This window comes from Carassius gibelio, chromosome B11, assembly GCF_023724105.1.
Source record: "Carassius gibelio isolate Cgi1373 ecotype wild population from Czech Republic chromosome B11, carGib1.2-hapl.c, whole genome shotgun sequence".
Taxonomy (NCBI): domain Eukaryota; kingdom Metazoa; phylum Chordata; class Actinopteri; order Cypriniformes; family Cyprinidae; genus Carassius; species Carassius gibelio.
Window position 1 is genome coordinate 6,558,292 of NC_068406.1, and position 15,042 is coordinate 6,573,333.

General features: G+C 37.3%; 1 protein-coding gene across 1 annotated transcript in view; it reads right to left on the reverse strand.

Moving 5' to 3' along the window:
• LOC127967762 (arf-GAP with coiled-coil, ANK repeat and PH domain-containing protein 3) overlaps positions 1-15,042 on the reverse strand; it is a 75,312-nt gene that overhangs the window by 22,928 nt on the left and 37,342 nt on the right. The window contains exons 2-9 of the mRNA XM_052568423.1: positions 13,639-13,696; positions 12,293-12,412; positions 12,155-12,208; positions 7,418-7,476; positions 7,130-7,313; positions 6,295-6,339; positions 6,117-6,212; positions 5,027-5,101 (exon numbers count right to left, since the gene is read on the reverse strand). Of these exons, the coding sequence (XP_052424383.1) occupies positions 5,027-5,101; positions 6,117-6,212; positions 6,295-6,339; positions 7,130-7,313; positions 7,418-7,476; positions 12,155-12,208; positions 12,293-12,412; positions 13,639-13,696 (691 nt within the window). The remainder of the gene's footprint in view (positions 1-5,026; positions 5,102-6,116; positions 6,213-6,294; positions 6,340-7,129; positions 7,314-7,417; positions 7,477-12,154; positions 12,209-12,292; positions 12,413-13,638; positions 13,697-15,042) is intronic.

The following is a 15,042-nucleotide window of genomic DNA, read 5'->3' on the forward strand; positions in this document are numbered from 1 at the left end:
ACCAGATGACATGCTGTTCTGTGGCCCAAGCGTGCTGTACGCTTTAAGCTTATTACAGACTTACAGCTGTTCTCTTTCTCCCAGTAGTTTCTCACTCTCTTTCATCCACAGTTCAATTGTTCCTCCTCCTTTTCTTTAGCTGTCTGACAACCTACTTTCTCTGTAATTCAACTTCCTGTTATTTTTGTCCCTGTTTTCTGGTCGTCTCCGAGGCCTGCTTTTCCTTTTAATCTCATAACTTTGAAAATCATTACACATACTTTATTGTTCAAATGTTTGAGGTTTGGTTAGAAGGATTGTGAAAGACATCTCTCATCAAGGCTGTATTTATTTGATCAAACATACAGTAAAATGGGTATATTCAACTTTTCTAATATATTTTAAAATGTAATTATTCCTGTGATGTGCAGCTGAATTTTCAGCATCATTACTCCAGTCTTCAGTGTCACACGATTCTGTTTTCTATAAGATGCTGATTTGAAACTCAAGAAACATTTCTTATTATTAGCAATGTTAAAAAAAGTTTTTCTTCTGCTTAATAGTTTTGTGAAAGCATGAAACTTTAATAAATATATGTTTAAAATTATATATATATATATATATATATATATATATATATATATATATTCGCATGCTTATTATTAACATATTGGCTGTTTATTAGTATGTCCAAAGCTCATATTCTCCCGTATTCTACATTCCTAGTTCCACCCAATACATAAACTTAATAACTACCTATTAATGACCAGAAAATTAGGAGTTTATTCAGGCAAAAGTCGTAGTCAATGGTCTATCAATAGATATATTATAAAATAAAGTGTGACCCATTTTTTAAGTTGCATGTGAGAAAGAAAAAAAATCATATGAATATTGAACAAAGTGATGACAGAAATTTATTTTTGGTCCCATTAAGAACTGCGATGTGGACAAAAACAGCACAGCACATTAAAATGCTCTGCTGATGCTCCTTCCAGATTTTTGTCCTGTAAATGTTTATGTCGCCCACTAAAATCCTGTTGTGTTACAGAAACAGGAAGTTGGATTTATCTGCAAGTCATGTTCTAAATTACCCTCTTGGCCTGCGGACAACCACTCTCACACGTGTGCAGCGCTCTTGAAACATGCTCTGTCTGTTTGGGACAGTTGGTGGCACTAATTTGTCAGTGTTTTTGGCGCGGCACCTCTTGCCCTCCCTGCCATCTGCTGTCTAACTGTGCTGGCCAACGTGCCCACAGAGAGACATCCAGACCTCTTCACAGACCCACCTGGAGCCCTCAGTTTCTATCAAAGACTTTGAAAGATATCAAAGACATTTTCACAAATAATAACAAAAAGACTACGCCAGGTTTTTCTGTCAAGAATAGTCTGACCCGGGTATCAACAGAGGCTTCCCACATATTCTGTTTCGATCCAGGAGTTAGATTTGTCAAATATCTCTCATATCTCACCCATATTTTAGAGACTGAATTCGGTCCGTAAACATGAATATGCACAACTACTACTAACAGCACACATCTGGAATCAGCATGACAGCTCTCGTGAGAACAGCAAACACATGAAGAGGTTTGTTTGCAGTATGAATCTAGAGCATTGGTCTCAAACTCAGTTCTTGGAGGGCCACATCTCTGAACAGTTTAGCTCCAACCCTAATCAAACACACTTGATCCAGCTCATCAAGCTCTTCAGGATCACTAGAAACTTGCAAGCACGTGTGATATGGAGCTGGTTGGAGCTAAACCATTGACCATTGATCTGGACTGTAAGACTGCGAAAGCATGGGAGAATTAACGAGAGAGAGAGAGAGAGAGAGAGAGAGAGATGTGGGCATGTGAGGTGAACACGTGTGTCTCAGAGGGAACAACATCAAAACACGCTGGAAAAATGCTTTTGTTTTCCATTTTGCTAATGTGCAAATTAGCTTTTTTTACTCAGAATGAAATATGAGTTTGCTAAGCATTTAAGTGTATAAACATGAATTTGAAATGATGATCTTTGGTTCCACATAAAAAAAAAAAAAAAACGTTTTGGCTTTCATCAGAGCTGCGTAAGCTTCTTAAAGCTGCTCTGAGATGAAATTCCCCAGTGTCCCAGTGACACACACAAAAGCCAGCGGGTGAGGAGGCAGGTTCGGCCTCACGCGGCTCCGAAAGACTCAAAACGCCTGGACATTTTTCATGTTCTCCAAAAATTGCATGTAAACTAAACTTAATCCACAATGCTGCTGTATAAACACCTAAAACCTGCATCAAGCAAACACCAGCTGCTCTGAAAATGTATTTTCCAGGGAAACGTTCTTGTTTTATTGTCACTGTGAACGTGATAAATGCAGCGCTGTCCATGTGATTTTGTGATGTCCTCGTCTCCCCTTCTTACACACACACTCACACTGATTACACTAAACATGGCATGTGATGGCCATAAAACAATTCTTTATAGATCACCAATCAATCTGTCCCTACGGCTGACTGACCTGCCTCATAAAAATGCATTTGTTAATAGACAACTGGAAGCCAGTGTTCCTGTTGAAGCTGTAGAGCCTGATGCTAGCACGGAAAAATACACTACCTAAACACACAAGTCGATAAAAGCATCGACAAAATGCAGAAAAATTTAACTTTATTATTGAACTTCATTTTATTTCATTTAAATAAAAATATAGTAATTCTAACTGAAAATCATTTAACATTTAACACTAAAATCTTAAATAAAGTGAATTTAGATGTCAGAATATTGTATGCAAAAACGTAGTGCTGTCACACAATTAATGGCATCCAAAATACGTTTTCTTTACATAATATATGTGTTATTATGTATATATAAAAACAAACACATACAGTATATAGTTTGAAAGTATTTGCATGTATATATTTATATTCACATAATTTATATTATATATATTTATATTAATTATATAAAAAAAAAAAATTGTGTTTGCATTTATATATATATATATATATATATATATATATATACATAATAAATATACAAAGTAAACACACATAAATATTAAAGTATTTTTGATGCGATTAATCCTTTGACAGCACAAAAAAAGCTATATTAATTTTTTATAAATTAGTGCATAATATACAGTACAGAAAAAAAGGAATTTGCATTTTTCCTGGATTAAGATTACGTTTAACTCTGTTTTTAAAGGATTAATGTTTTAAAAGATTTACTTAAGATTAACTTAAATGTGAATGACAAGTCATATAAGTTTATTGTACAAAAATATACTTTTTATAAAACCCAAAATACGGTTTCATGGTATATTTGCAATTGTTACATTTTCAAATTCACCCAACATTTGCTGGAAAAAAAAAAAAGGTCAATTTTGGACCGAACCAAGAGCAAATATGACCATAGCTTTCATTTGTTCATCTATATAGCCAGAACAAGAATTCATGCTGTGAATAAAGAGAAAACAGACTCACCTGCATCAAAGTCTGGATATGAGCGGCACAATCAAACAGTGAGGAAAAAGAGAGAGAAAATTCAAATTATTCAGTTTTTTTGATTGTTTGGTTTTTATAAATCAAAATACTGCATGCATTTATTCATAAACAACATCATCCAGATCTCACTGATCAAAGCAAACAGTCCCTGTGATGTCACAAAGTTATAAATCGATTTTAGAACTAGTCTCTGCCTTAATTCACATCCAAATCAGATTAAATTTGAAAGTGCTGCTATTATTTGATGATTGTTGCACAAAACTGACCTTTTATGCAGTGTGTAAATGAATGAAAACATCCTGCAAGGTTTTAAATCTGAAAGTGCGCCGTTTATAAAGTTATTGTCTCTCAAAAGAAACAGTCGACAAGTCGTTTTTTAAAATGAATTTCAAGCCATTTCATGTTAACATCATCATGAAACATTTGCATATTGTCCGCCCACGTGTTGGTCTTTTTGCATTGGTCTGAATGAAAATGCTAATTCATTCTTTGCCACTAGGTGGCGCTCTTGGAGCGGTAAAAATAGCGTTTCCTCAGTAACGCTTTACACAAAGCAGCACTGCGCTCACAAACACATACTTAGTCAGGTTTTACTGGCATGATGAAATGAAAATGAGACCAATCAACCAATCACCGCATATTAGCGTCACGCCAGGGAGGGCGTTGGAAAAATGAATCGTTGAGCGAATCGTTTGGGAGTCATTGAGCAAATAAGGCAAAAATAAATGCATACTCTGCATGCATCTCAACCTGTTGTTGGGGACCCCAAAAACCAAAATGTAAACCCATTCATTACCCATAATAGGGGCACTTTAAATCTGCTGTGCTTTGGTCCAGAAACGGCCCATCGATACTACTGGAATCTGAACAAAGACGAGCCGAGACAAAGATTCAGGGTCAGAGGGAAAAGTCAGAGTGTTTCTGGCCCGGATCTGTTGGCTGCGATGTGCTAACAGATGGATGTTAGAGAGCGTGTGTGTGTGTGTGTGTGTGTGTGTGTGTGTGTGTGTGTGTGTGTGTGTGTGTGTGTGTTTCTTGAGGGCCAAATTCCCGGGGTGATCTGGACGGGACAGGACATCATGCATTACTGATATGGTGATGAAGCACTTTGAACAAACAAATGAGACTAACGGAGGTGAACATATGTAGAGAGAGTGTTTCTTAAACAAGCGTTATAACTGTCACAAACATGACAGCAAAGGGCTTGAGTGATCGGACAATATCATGACAGGAAGAGGAAATAACTTCTCCTGACACCTGATTCTCAGCAGAAACCACTTTCTACCAGCTTTTACTTTAGGGTTAATAATTCAGTAGCCCCACCTACTTCTGTCTGATCAGATTCAGCTGAGGATCTGAGACGGAGAGATCGTATGGGACGTGGGTTTCATATATTATGAGTGGAAACTGGTCACATGACCCCTTCGGTGGAAAGAGGCAGTTAACAGAGAACAAAATGAAGATTTAACAGAAGAGAGCGGCAGACAAGAAAGACAGAAGGCCAGAGGGGGAAGATGAAAGAAAAGATGGAAAATGAGGACGGAGAGAGTAAAGAAAGCAGATGGTGTTCTCACTCGCTGCTGTATTGTGGCATGTTTGTGCTCCATCTCTCTCTTCTCCATCGCTGAGTCTATGACCAGCTGATCCAACTGAAATAAAAAGACAAAGCCCAGCGTATTTTACAAGAAAATACTATTTAAGTCTTTCTATATTTAATGTTTTACTTTCTATTTTTGTAATTATTTGTTAAATATAATAGCAGTTTCTGAGCGATTTTTTCATCATATTTAGAACCAGTAGATTTTTATTCACAAAAGGACTCGTTTTATTCTGTGTGTGTGCATATAGGTATTTTATGATATTAATAGAAATTACATTTTTACAAAATAAACTAAAATACAGAACTAAATTTCTCTTTCAATTTGTTTTTGAAACAGTAAGGAGCAAATGCTTCTTTTAAAAAAAGGAAATAATCATTAAATAAGTCTATAAATATTTATTATTATTGTAATATATTTTGTACTTTAATCTGACTTATTACTGTTATAAATTATGTTTATATTAATTTAATTATACCAATAAAGATATTTTAATTATTAACTATATTTTTTTTAATTTGATATATTATTTATTATTATTCTTGTTACTTCAGTTTTTAATAACAATAATACAAAAAATACATTCATAATTTACTCTTCTTATGAATACCACCGTTGACTGCTGCTGTTTAGAGACTTGTGTGTGGAAACTGATTCAAATATTGGTCTTTCTTTACAAAAGGTAACATGAAAATAAATAAGCAACACATTTAACCTCGATAATGTGACATGGCAAAACAGACAATGGCAATGAAGAGCCAAATAGTAATAGTAACATACTAAAATATTATGAAAATAAACTTTAGAATAACATGAGGTGATTAATCCTGCACAATAAGACTTTATTAACGAGGGTGAATTATATTTTCAGCTTGTCTTTAAGCCTGTCTCAGACAGATGTCTGTCAGCCTCAAGAAGAGACATTATCCCTCATTTCCACTCATTAGGCCTGTGTTAGTTTGGAGCCAGGGGCTGGTCACCACATGTCCCGCATTAGACGCAGGTGTCAGGGAGAGCAGGTGAACACAGGGCCCTAATGAGGAGCAGATGTGTAGATCTATCTCACCTCAGCAGCCAGCTTCTTCATGTAGGGGTCGATGTCATCCAAGATGTTGAAGCCCTGCTGGAAGAGACTGTACTGAGCCTGCATGAACGACAGCATCTGTGGAGGAGAGCAAAGAGACAACACTTTAATCCACGGAGGAGGAGACGGCTGGTTTATAATGGCATTTGAACCCACTCACCGAATCCAAAATTTCAAATTTCTTTTTGGCCTGAAGAACATTGATCTGAGAAAGATACGGGGATTATTAGTAGGTGCATGAACAAAAGGGATTCAAACCTACAACCTTTGGTTAACGGCCCACTAAGCCATTTCATCACAAATCTGTTATTGATGATACAAACTAACCATTTTTGGCCGGGCAGAATCATGGTACAATGACGCAAGAGGATCCTGAGACTTTTAGGACCCCTGACAGTGACCCTCAGTCCATTCTTGTCACTTTTAACCCACTTTAGATTGGGAAAACATTCTAAAGCTATTGTCTATGTGTCTAATTTTTATATGTCATGCTCCACACAGTGGCCATTAAAGACACTACAACCTATCTTTGTCCTGATGCATTAACATATTAAATATATTTAACATTATATTAAACATATACTTAACACAAAAGCCTCACAAAACAGAAATGTTCTCAGATATCAATTCAAATTCAACTTATGTCACAACATAAAGGCTGCTCGCCATTTCTCAATAATAAATGAAAAGCCCATCATTTTGCATTGGGTTTTTTACCAAGACAGCTTTTATGGAGGAGGAAAATTAAATGGCCACAAACACTATTAAAGAACTGCAGTGTAAATATATAGTTTTAATACTAGACGTTTTTTGATAAATCTTCCACACTGTAAAAAATACAGTTTCTTTTTATTTTACTTTAACTCATCAAAATAAGTTAAGCAATTTTCAGCTTTAAACTGAAAGACACTCATACAGGTTTGTAACCGCTTAAGGGCTTGTAAACTGTCAGAAATTTCATCTTTGGGAGAACGATCACTTTTATTTTGAAATACCTGTAACACGTAGTCCAGGGCGAGGTGTCGGAAACACTTCCGGGTGGTGATGAGGGCGCTGGTGGCCTCCTCCACCTCATGCGGTTTGTTGCGTGGTGCCTGTGCGTTCTTCACCTGGGCGATCTCCATATCCTCCCGCACCTTATCAAACTGCTTCTTCGTCTCTTTAAACTTCCGAACATCCCTGCGTATAACACATATAGAGCCATGCTGCAGGGAATATATGACAGAGGGCAGGAAAAGGGTTAAAAACAGAAACAAGGTCAGGAGAAAGAATATAAGACTCACTCCTTCACAAAGTTATGCAACTGTTGCTTTACGGATCTCTGGGCCTGGTCGAACAGGATCTGTAAGAGATACAAAATGAAACCAAATGTAAATGGAAACCAGTTTTTAGTTAGTAGCAAGCAATAGCCAGCCAAAGGCTTTGATACCCATTCTGGCTGTAGGCTAGTTGCATGCTAAGGGTGCACTTCTCTGAAATCACCAGCAGATGTCAGAGCAGATGCATGTCTGTTCCTATAAACCCAAAAGACTGCACTAGAGCCCCACACCCACACTCTCACCCTCTCACAGTCGGTCATGGTGGGCGACTGCAGGTCAAGGGTTAAATAGGCCACAGATGCATTGATGCATTGCACAGGATGGGTGCTGGGAGACAGGCAAACACAGCATCATGCATGAGAATCCAATCTGCACATGCTTATGGAGTCAAGCCCTGGGGGTCTTGCAAGTAAGGTCAGAAGAATAAAGGCATGTCCATGCCAGGGTCACTGTGGATCATACATGATTGTCAGCAAAACGAGACAAGAGGAAAAGCTTTACACTGCAGTCATCTCAATTCTGGTCACAAACGCAGCAACATTATGGCAGCGATAAGCTGCAACGAGAGCACATGTGACTGAGCATGTCACATGGAACAGGAGGGCAACATGTCTTGAGGGTAAAGCTGCCATGTGAGGGAGGAAGAGAGAAAGGGAGTACAGGGAAAAGCAGAAGCAGAAAAGCTTAGACATTTGCATTTTGCTCAGTTCCATCAATTCCCAGCCTTTGCATTTTGCAAAGGACTAGACTAGAATCAGCGTTTTCCATCCATCCACCTCAAATGTCCCAATTCTCTCATCAGTGATGTTTGCCAAGTCAAGCATCATTATTACTGCTGCTCAGACATGAACATCCACTGAACCCTTATGCCTAAAGTGTACCCCAGTTTTCACAATTACACTAAATTTCAGCATAGTATAAACCAGATTTTTCTCGCTACAGATTTACACTCAGCTCACACTAATTCGTTTGTCCACTGACCCAACAGTAACAACTCAACTCTATAGACTGTAAAATTTAAAAACAAAGATGGACAATGCATCTCCACTTCCTTCCATGGAGCGTGGTATCATGGTCACGCCCATATTCCTTCAAACTCAATCTATCATCAAATATAGAGATGAAACAATTTACTCACGATGGTCTCACCATACAATTCTCTCGCATTTTTTTCATTTAAGAAACTATAAATTAAAAGGTGTTTTTTTTTCTGTTTCAAAAATCTGCAAAATGTCAAAAAAAATTTTTTTTTTTTAAATAAATCCTTAATCAAATAAATAAAACAAATGAAAGAAATCTCTCTGAAATCTCAAACTAAGGCTTTGCCTGTGCTCTTTCTATTTAAAATTAGAGGCAACCTCCACATTTCAATCACGATCCAAACAAAGATGCTGCAAACATGCAAATTTCAAGCAGAAACATAATGATCTGATTTTAGCTTTGCGAAATGGTGCTACACAAAACAAATAAAAAGCAGGTGTGCTGCATTAAAACACAAATTCACTCTCTGCCAGCAGGTGGCGCTTATGGAACATCAGCATACAGCATTTCCTTAAATACAGCAGCACTGTACTACTTTAATATTTATTATACGGAGGACAGATGAAAAACAAAACACCATCGAAACCTTTCTGAAGGCAGTCAATTCCATTAAGAGAAACATTTATATAAACCCCCACCCAAAAATGTATCACTTTTCATTTAATGATCGAATGAAATTCAATCTCTATCGACTTGAATCGTCACATATTTTTATCAATTTTCAACTGGCTCATGGTGCATTGTTATGTCCCTAATCAAATAACTAAAACCAAACTTATTTGCAAAACAAACACTTGAACATGCATCAGATTTTGATTTTAGGTCATATCGTCCAGCCCTATGAGGAGGAACAAATACTGGTGGACTATATTAGTGGACTAATGTGGGGAATAGTGAATGAGGGAATGGGGGCCATTTCGAACATGGCACAAGTGAACACAAAGTGAAGTTTATTGAGTAGACGTCCTATGTAATAAACTTCAGCAGCACTAGTTTATTTCATGTTTGGCATTAAAACAACCAACAAACCACACAACTTCAACGCAGTTTACAAAACCTATAGCACATTCTTCATAATAAAGTCTAATGAAACAGTTCAGAGTGTGCAACTATGTTGAACTCACAAAGTCACTCAAAGAGAGACTGAGGAAGATCTGAATGAGCCGAGTGAGTGAGGGGAAGTTTAATCGTGCCCTGTAGCCCAACGTACGCATGCTAGTGTCCCACAGAAAGCACAGGCCTTTTATGTAGTGCCAGAGAGCTAAGAGTCAGTGAAGCTTCACAGTCACTGAGATGAGCAGAGCCCTTCAGCAGTGGAACAAAAGAGGATGAGAGAAGGGAAGAAAAAATGAATGCATTAAATGGTAACTTCGACTTCAGGCACTTTTTTGTCTCAGGGGTTGATTTTTATTAAATGAACACAACAAATACATTTTAATAAACTTTTGTTTGTTATATACAATCAAACCAACAATTATTCAGACACCAGATATAATTTTTGATATCTTTTTACTAGCGGCTACAGGACACTAAAGTTAATTTATGTAAGTGAGGATAGCAAAATAAAGTGAAATGTGACCTATTACACCCCAATATTCTTCATAGAGTGGTAAACCAGTACAATTTATACAAATTTGGGGCCAAAACTTTGACCCGACTATGTTTTACTTAACCGTTTTTCTGTAATTGCTAATGCAGACTTTTGGTAGCACTTTATTTTACAGTCCTGTTCCCCATGTACATACTATGTACTTATTATAGTAATTACAATAACTATGTAATAACTAGGTACTAACCCTGAACCTACCCCTAAACCTAACCCTACCCCATGTAGTTACCTTGTATTACCAGAACTTTCTTAGATAAATACACTGTAAGTAAACTATAAGTACATGCAAGTACACATACTGTAAAAAAAGTGCAAACCGAACTTTTTACATCACAGACTGAACAAAATTAATCATTGCTTGGTAATTGGTTGACCTAAATTGGTGTTATCTAATTGTACACTTAAATTTAACAGCTGCATCATTTTGGTTGATTGTAATCCATTACATACCTTTCCATCAAGAATTTATTCCGACATGGTTTAACTCAGAGTTCGTCATATTTTTATACCATTTCTAAACTATAGCGAATAAACGGATAATGTGGGAAATGCCGTAGGTGTCTGATCACATTTTGGTTTGACCATATATCATGCCATTTTTTCAAATTAAATATATTAGCAAAAGAGAAACTTAAATTTTCTAAAAGTCCATCACTGAAGAAGAACTTAATAGCTTCGTAGACAGAGTCTGGAATGGAATAATAGAGAAGTGTTTTCTCTCTCGCTAGGGGGCGCTAGTCTGAAGTTTAAAATCATTGCCAATCAGATACCTTTAGTTATGACGTATGTTATGGGCCTGTACAGCCGCATCGAAGCACAGACATCATGCATCGAACTCAAATCTATGATTGAACTTCCACTGTAAACCTGTTGTAAACACATGATGATGCGAGCGAAATACCGGAGTGAACATGGCTGTAAACGACTTTTGCAGTTTGAAAAAGAGTTGAATGTTCTCCATAACAGAGCGAATTGCATCCCGTGTCTCGTTTCCCATTTCCGCGGTCTTTTCGGTTTTCGATTTCTCTAACCTACAATGTAAAACTCTGCGCTTAGCATCTACGTCACGGCTCTCAGCCCGCCCTCTGTTCGTTGATTGGCCCGGCTGTTTCCAGACCGGTGGCAAACAGAAAGCTCTGACGCTGTATCAGACTGAGTACAGAAGCGAAATGAAATTGAGCGGAAGTAGGAAGTCTGACGTAGTCAGGCTAGGAATTCAGTGTTCACCGCAGTGATGTCTGACAAAAACTGTTTATCGCAAGAATAAACCGAGTCTAATTACCCATAAAAGCAGGGAGAGTGACGAAGAAACTCAGAGAACAAAGGAAACGTCGAACTGTTTCTGTTCAAATGCTGCTGATGCTACAAGCAGGAAGGGATCAGCAGTCTTTGGCTGACAATTAAAAAGCCACACATCTTTTATACCACGGCCCTGGTATTTCCTCTTTCTTTAAGAGTGAAGGTGGCTGCGGTAACAGGAGACATGTCGAGCTCTGCACACTGACTGCCACTCAGTCTCTGTTTTCAATTACGCGATCCTCAAGAACAGGAAAACACCCCAAAACACCAACATGATGACGCGACTATGAGTGGTTTCACATGTACAAACCGTTTTACATCGATCTGTGGCGCTCAAGCTCGAATCCAGCTTGCGACATTTCCAATCCCTCCTTTAGTTCCTAAACATTTCCTGTCCTAACTACATTTACTTTTCAATAAGTTTTCAAACATTTTGAAACTCAACATTAAGATGCCTTTTATGACTTCCCAAATGTCTTTTTGTTTAAAAAAATAATTAAAAAAATGAATCAAGCACATATGATGTTAAAAAGACACCCCGTGTAAAAAGATCCATGTTTTCTGGGTTGAGTTACACCCCACGGCACACGTAATATGGTTTCATCATAAAAACACCCATGAGAGAACTACAGGCCCCGCCAGGTTACGGTAACATGATGAATCACTATGACCTCGGACTGAAACGTGTGCATGTGTGATTTGTTACAGGACATGTGGCCATGCAGAGCGAGCCTGAGGGAAATGTGTCTTACCATGTGATAGTTAACGATTTCCTGAAGGCTCTCGCCACACTTTTCTAGACATCCCTGAAATGAAACGAATATTTTAAAAAACCAACACAGCTCATGACGGTCTGACTATACTTGAGTCATTCAGAAATGAATACTTACTGAGATCATCTCCTCCTTTTTGCAGTGGTGGGAGAGGTCTCGAATGCCGTTGACAAAGAGTTTATTGGCACTGATGTACACACGACCCGCTTCGATCATCCCGCTGCATAGCTTCACCAGCTGATGGACAGAGAGAGACAGATATACAGAATTATAATTATAGAGTTTGAGTCGATTTCTGCTTCTCACGGTTTACGAAACATAATCATCTACAATACTTGCCCTTACTCATAATATTATTTATGAGTGTAAATATGGCAGAATTTTCATATTTGGGTGAACTATCTCTTAAACTATTATAGTGCAGCCCTAAAAAAAATGTATATTGATTACCATTTTTATAGCATAACCATACTTAAACTATGATTAGTGTAGCGAAACGATGATTCATTTATTTGTTTAAGGTTTTTTGGCTTTATTTGTAGCAAATAGAAGTCAAAATGACATTTTCAGCTTCCTTCCTCTATGTTGTTATGCTATGCTTCCACATTAAATGCTAATGCTATGCTATCCTAATGCTAGGCGGAATTCTTTATTTTCTTATTATATAAATGGACAATTACAAAATAGACAATGAGCTAATGTGAGAATGGTCATGTGTCACATATGGCAGTGAATATGTAGGTTTGCTCTGAATCAGCATGCATGGGGCTAATAGAGGAGAAACTTCAAAAGAGTCAACTAACATGTTAATATTTAATGCAGTCCTACATCCCAAGAACTCAAATATTGTTTAATTTATTAGTGTTTACAATTTTAGCATCAGATGAAGGGATTAAACGACTCTCTAGCATGCTGCGCTTTATTCTCATGTTAAATGCAGCTTTGAGAAAAAATATTTTTATTTCAGCCGTCAAAGCAGCACTTTTCTTTATCAGTTTAAGACGTACAACAATACATTTCAAGAACAGCGATATTCTAGCTTAGCCAACAAAAGCTTGTTTAGCCTGTTTATTTGTTGAATATCTGTCTGACAAAGGGCTACGTGAGCTTGCATTCAGTTTGTGCTTCTTACACTAATTTAATGATCATTAAAAGTCTAGGGTTTTTAAAATTGTGATAGACTTGCAATAATGAGTAGACATTGCCCTTGTATGAAGCTTTGTAAGCGTCTGCTGAAACCCTGAAGCAGCAAAGACCTGCAAGACTTCAGTTCCCTGACGCAAATGGACTTCTCTCTTGAATTCCCCTAATCCTGTTTGGCGTACGAGCTGGGATTGAGCTTGGTGCACATTCGTTATGCTGTTTTATTCAAGCAGTAATGCCCTAGTTAGCTGAGCATTAAGGCAACCTCAAACATATCAATTAAACAAGGCAAAGTTATTTCAAACAGAGTTTATTCATACCTTATCCAGCTTGGCTTCTATTTCCACAACATCGGTCTCAACTTCATCGATATTCGCCCTGCAGAGACACAAGAAAAACACATTATTCGTAAAATGATATAGATATATAAAAGTCATTACTGATGGGTTATATCAAAGGATATACAAAACCATACTTTTTTTTTTTTGCTAAGTGTTTGTATTTGTGAACATGCTGATTTCATTTTCCAGCAGGATTTGGCACCTACCCAGACTGACAAAAACACAGAAAGTTGGTTAAATGACTATGGTGTTGGAGTGCTTGACTGGTTAGCAAATTCACCAGACCTGAACCTCATAGAGAATCTATGGGCAATTGTCAAGAGGAAAATGAGACCAAGAGACCAAACAGAGAACAAGAGACCAAACAGATGAGCTGAAGGACACTGTCAAAGAAACCTGGGCTTCCAGACCACCTCAGCAGTGCCACAAACTGATCACCTCCATGCCACGCTGAATTGAGGCAGTAATTAAGGCAAAAGGAGACCCTACCAAGTAATGATTATATGTACAGAAAATAAAGATACTTTTCAGAAGGCCAACAATTCACTAAAAAAGTTTTTTTTATTTTTATCGATTTTATGAAGTATTCTAATTTGTTGAGATAATGAAATGGTGGGTTTTTGTTAAATATGAGCCAAAATCATCACAATTAAAAGAATCAAAGGCTTAAACTACTTTAACTGTGTGTATTAAATTTAATTATTTAAGTTTCACAATTTGAGTTGGATTACTGAAATAAATGTAATTTTCCATGACATTCTAATTTATTGAGATGCACCTTTAATTTGGGGCAGTTGTTATATGCGGTGTGAGTGATAACATTAGCTTACTTTTTCAGGAAAAAGAAAATCTGCTCAGGGTCAAAATGACCAGAACACAATGTGAGGATTAAAATATTAGTTTTTTTTTGGAAATATTTTTCTTGATTGCCATATCAGTGCAGAGTCATTCCATACCAAACGGACACTGCTGACTTCATGTCACCCAAAAAGTAGATAAATAATTTCAGAATTCAGAGAAAGCACTGACCCAGGAACATTGCCATAGCAAATACTAGCAAGTATCTGCTATCAGTCACCCTCTATACGGATGTGCACCCAGGTTCAATAGAGGCTTTTACGCTGTATTTAGTTGACGTGTTGGACTAAAAAGGGATGCATCTCTTTACTATGCTACTGCCCCTTTAACATAAATGACCTACAGTTTATCCCAGAGCCAATCTTCACACCATCTCTCTTCTGCAGCAGGCATGCTCTGAGATTAGGTTACACCTTTATGAACATCAATTTCATAAGTGGATGACGACATATCTAATCTCACACTATCTGAAAGCCTTCTTAATACAGTTTAGAGTCCAGCTAAAAGCTATTGCTCTTAGATCAC